Source organism: Culex quinquefasciatus, chromosome 2 (genome assembly GCF_015732765.1).
Source record: "Culex quinquefasciatus strain JHB chromosome 2, VPISU_Cqui_1.0_pri_paternal, whole genome shotgun sequence".
Classification (NCBI taxonomy): Eukaryota; Metazoa; Arthropoda; class Insecta; order Diptera; family Culicidae; genus Culex; species Culex quinquefasciatus.
Window position 1 is genome coordinate 78,075,218 of NC_051862.1, and position 4,797 is coordinate 78,080,014.

Consider the following 4,797-nt stretch of genomic DNA (forward strand, 5'->3'; position numbering starts at 1 on the left):
TATGATTTGTATGAAGCTGTTGCTTGAGGAGATGCACGTTTTTGGATGTGACTTCGGGTTTATTCGTCCTGTGCGATGTTATCTACGGTGACCAATCAGAAGTGATGGAGGGGAATCGCATGAACTTGGGGAAGAAGTCGTGGAAAATGAACTCTTGATGAGGTAATTTAAAGAATTCATCCGAAAACGTGGGAGTTATTTTAGTTTTGCTAACGATTAACATGTCTACTTACTTACTTTACTTACTTTATCAGCAACAGGTCTATCGACCCAACGCTGAACTAATCGAAGATTTCCAGGATGCTCGATCTTGGGCCGTTCGTCTCCAGTCGCCCACAATGTTGGCCGCTCTTGCATCTTCGTCGACTGCACACAGCCAACGCGTACGAGGCCTTCCACGAAGCCGACGACCCCGTCCAGGTTCGCTACTGAATATCGTTTTAGCCGCCCGCTCGTCCGACATTCTGGCTACATGTCCAGCCCACTTCAGCCTGTCGTGCTTGATGACTTTTACGATATCAGCATGTTTGTAGTCTTGGTACAGCTCGAAGTTCATGCGCCTGCGCCATCGGTCTCCTACTTGCTTGCCGCCGAAGATAGTACGCAGGATTCTCCGCTCGAAGACCCCAAGTGCTCTCTGGTCAGCCTCCTTTAGCGTCCACGACTCGTGACCGTAAAGAGCTACAGGGAGTATCAAGGTCCTGTACAGCGTGATTTTCGTAGGCGTCCTTAGGCTGCGGGACCTTAGCTGGCTACGAAGACCGTAGAAGGCCCTGTTTGCAGCACTAATCCACCGTTTCACTTCGCAGCTCACATCGTTGTCGCACGTCACAAGTGTACCAAGATATACAAATTCATCCACCACCTCATATCTTTCTCCATCTATTTCCACCTCCGAAACACCATCACCTGCACTGCCACGCGCTCTGCCAGCGACCAGATACTTGGTCTTGGCAGTGTTGATGGTCAGTCCGATTTTCGCAGCTTCCCGCTTGAAAGGGACGAACGCCTCCTCCACTGAACGACGGTCGATACCAATGATGTCGATGTCGTCAGCGTATCCAAGCAGCATGTGCGATTTAGTGATGAGTGTTCCGTTTCTTTGCACGCCTGCCCTTCGAGCAGCACCCTCCAACGCTATGATGAACAGTAAGTTCGAGAGAGCATCGTCCTGCTTCAATCCATCCAACGTAACGAAAGCTTCAGATGTCTCGTTAGCTATTCGCACGCTTAATTTTGCTCCGTCGAGCGTTGCACGAATCAGTCTAATTAGCTTCGCCGGAAAGCCGTGTTCTAGCATAATTTTCCAAAGTTCGTTTCTTTTGACTGAATCGTACGCCGCCTTGAAGTCGATGAACAAATGGTGTGTTTGCAGGTTGTACTCCCGGAACTTGTCGAGGATTTGTCGCAGAGTGAACATCTGATCCGTCGTTGACCGACCCGCTCGAAAACCGCACTGGTATTCGCCGACAAAGGTCTCGGTCAAGGGTCTCAGCTTGCTCCACAGGGTTCGGGATAGTACTTTGTACGCTGAGTTGAGGATTGTGATGCCTCGATAGTTGGCACAATCGAGTCTTTGCCCTTTCTTGTAGATTGGGGTGATGAGCCCGTCTAACCAGTCGATCGGAAGCTGTTCTTCGCACCAAATTCGCTGGACGATTTGGTGCAGAATCTCGATCATCCGCGCGCTCCCGTGCTTGAAAAGTTCGGCCGGAAGTCCGTCCTTTCCCGCGGATTTCGCGTTCTTGAGCTCTTTAACAGCCTTAGCTACTTCCTCCAACGTAGGCGGGTCCACAGCTTTTCCATCTTCCTCAACGTGTATCCTGTCCTCGACGATTCCCTCTCGTGCCTCACCGTTCAACAGCTGCTGGAAGTGCTCCTTCCACCTGGCCGCTACCGCTGTCTTATCTGTCAACAGGTTACCTTCCCTGTCGTTGCACATAACAGGGGAAGGCGTCGCTTTCTTTCTTACACCGTTGACAGTTGCATAAAACCTCCGCTTATCATTCGCGTTGTACTGTGCTTGAGCTTCGGCAAGTACTCTCTCGTCGTACTCCCGTTCTTTTCGGCGGTGGGTTCGTTTCTCAGCTCTTCGCAGCTCACTGTATCGCTCACAGTTTCGGCGCGTACCCTTCACCAGCATACGCTTTCTGGCCTCGTTCTTCTCGTCCGTCACTCGCTGGCACTCCGCATCGAACCACCCTTTGGGTTTGCGTCCTCTGGTCGTGCCGATCACTTCGGTAGCCGTTGTGTTGACGATGCTCTGGAGGGCTCCCATTGCTCATCCAGGTTACCTGTAGGCGCGTTCTCGTTGATCCGCTCGTCGAGCTTCCGACTGTACTCTGCAGCAACGTCGCTGCTCGCGAGGCGCTGGACGTTCAACCGCGCTATCCTCGCAGTCCGCGGGGTCAACACGTTCGACAGCCTAGCTCGGATCTTGCACGCTACCAGGAAGTGATCAGAGTCGATGTTCGGTCCTCTGTACGATCGGACGTCCATCACGTCCGAGAAGTGTCGACCATCCACCAAAACGTGATCGATTTGAGTGCACGATTCGCCATTTGGGTGGCGCCAGGTGTGCTTCCGAATGTTCTTGCGCGCAAAGAAGGTGCTACAGATAGCCATTCCTCTGGCTGCGGCGAAATTGACCAAACGTAGAAAGCGTCTTTATCGTCATCGGGCTTGTCGTTTGTCGGCGCGTAGATGTTGATCAGGCTGTAGTTGAAGAATTTGCCCTTTATTCTCAACACGCAGATCCGGTCATTCACCACCTTCCACTTGATGACTCGGTTCTTCTGATCCCCAATCACTACAAAACCGACTCCGTGCATCGCCTTTTCGCCGCCACTGTAGTAGATGTGGTACTTGAAAGAGGTGTTGGCGATGGGGTCCACCGCCGTGAATTCTCGCTCTCCATGACCGGGCCATCGAACTTCCTGGATGGCGGCCACATGCACGTTCAGCTTGTGCAGCTCCCGGGCAAGAAGGCCAGCACGTGCAGGATCTTGGAGAGTTCGAACGTTCCAAGTACCGAGTTTCCAATCGTTGTCCTTTTTTACATCGCCTGGTCTGATGCCGATTTATCCGTCCTGAATTTCTTCTTTTGTTTTTCTGAGTTGGTGTTTCGCTTCGGTATGCCGCCTAACCAGGGCTGCGAATACCTAGTCTCGGGGTGGGGCTGCCACCTTGCAGCTTCCGGGACCCAGCTGCGGTTTTCTCTCGACACCGTAACGGGGACTTTTGTCTCGAAGCCTAACGGTACAGCTACATCCTCCGAAGAGGGTGGAGCCCCCCTTACCCTGTCAGCATACTACCAAAGTTCCCACCGGGGTTGGTTACTCGATCTCTCCAATGGTTACTAGTATCCCGGCCAGCGCCGCGGGGAGGCCAGGGTATCGGAGTTACTGAACAAGAGGCTAAAGGACCACTTGGTGGGTCTATTTTATACCTGAGCAGTTCTCTAGGATTTCGGTCATTCGATTTTTTTTGTATTTTTTAATCCGACTGAAACTTTTTTGGTGCCTTCGGTATGCCCAAAGAAGCCATTTTGCATCATTAGTTTGTCCATATAATTTTCCATACAAATAGCTGTCCATACAAAAATGATGTATGAAAATTCAAAATCTGTATCTTTTGAAGGAATTTTTGATCGATTTGGTGTCTTCGGCAAAGTTGTAGGTATGGATACGGACTACACTGGAAAAAATAATACACGGTAAAATTTGGTGATTTTTTATTTAACTTTTATCACTAAAACTTGATTTACAAAAACACTATTTTTAATTTTTTATTTTTTGATATGTTTTAGAAGGCATAAAATGCCAACTTTTCAGAAATTTCAGGTTGTGCAAAATCACTGACCGAGTTATGAATTTTTAATCAATACTGATTTTTCAAAAATCGAAATTTTGTCGTAAAATTTTCAACTTCATTTTCGATGTAAAATCAAATTTGCAATCAAAAGTACTTTACTGAAATTTTGATAAAGTGCACCGTTTTCAAGTTATAGCCATATTTAAGTGACTTTTTGAAAATAGTCGCAGTTTTCATTTTTAAATTAGTGCACATGTTTGCCCAGTTTTGAAAAAATTTTTGAAAAGCTGAGAAAATTCTCTATATTTTGCTTATTCGACTATGTTGATACGACCTTTAGTTGCTGAGATATTGCAATGCAAAGGTTTAAAAACAGGAAAATTGATGTTTTCTAAGTTTCACCCAAACAACCCACCATTTTCTATCGTCAATATCTCAGCAACTAATGGTCCGATTTTCAATGTTAATATATGAAACATTTGTGAAATTTTCCGATCTCTTCGAAAAAATATTTTGGAATTTTCAAATCAAGACTAACATTTCACAAAGGCCAAACATTCAATATTACGCCCTTTTAAAATGTTTGTCTTGATTTGAAAATTCCAAAATATTTTTTTCGAAAAGATCGGAAAATTTCACAATTGTTTCATATATTAACATTGAAAATCGGACCATTAGTTGCTGAGATATTGACGATAGAAAATGGTGGGTTGTTTGGGTGAAACTTAGAAAACATCAATTTTCCTGTTTTTAAACCTTTGCATTGCAATATCTCAGCAACTAAAGGTCGTATCAACATAGTCCGAATAAGCAAAATATAGAGAATTTTCTCAGCTTTTCAAAAATATTTTTTCAAAACTGGGCAAACATGTGCACTAATTTAAAAATGAAAACTGCGACTATTTTCAAAAAGTCACTTAAATATGGCTATAACTTGAAAACGGTGCACTTTATCAAAATTTTAGTAAAGTACTTTTGATTGCA

At 46.0% G+C, this 4,797-nt stretch overlaps 1 protein-coding gene across 1 annotated transcript; it reads right to left on the bottom strand.

The window, feature by feature from the left end:
- Positions 1 to 262: 262 nt before the first annotated feature.
- On the bottom strand, positions 263 to 2,831 carry LOC119766067. Its single transcript, XM_038250442.1, has 3 exons — positions 2,655 to 2,831; positions 2,295 to 2,592; positions 263 to 2,235 (listed from the first exon to the last, which is right to left on the bottom strand). The coding sequence occupies exons 1-3, from the start codon at positions 2,829 to 2,831 to the stop codon at positions 263 to 265; spliced, it is 2,448 nt and encodes an 815-aa protein (XP_038106370.1).
- Between the last annotated feature and the right edge of the window lie 1,966 nt (positions 2,832 to 4,797).

Bases quoted from the DNA above. Each gene is read 5' to 3' on its own strand.
- LOC119766067 (XM_038250442.1), bottom strand. From the start codon at position 2,831: ATGCACGGAGTCGGTTTTGTAGTGATTGGGGATCAGAAGAACCGAGTC. The intron at 2,593-2,654 runs GTTTGGTCAATT...TTTGCGCGCAAG, and splicing joins ACGATAAAGACGCTTTCTAC to AACATTCGGAAGCACACCTG. The intron at 2,236-2,294 runs GTAACCTGGATG...CGGCTACCGAAG, and splicing joins CAACGAGAACGCGCCTACAG to TGATCGGCACGACCAGAGGA.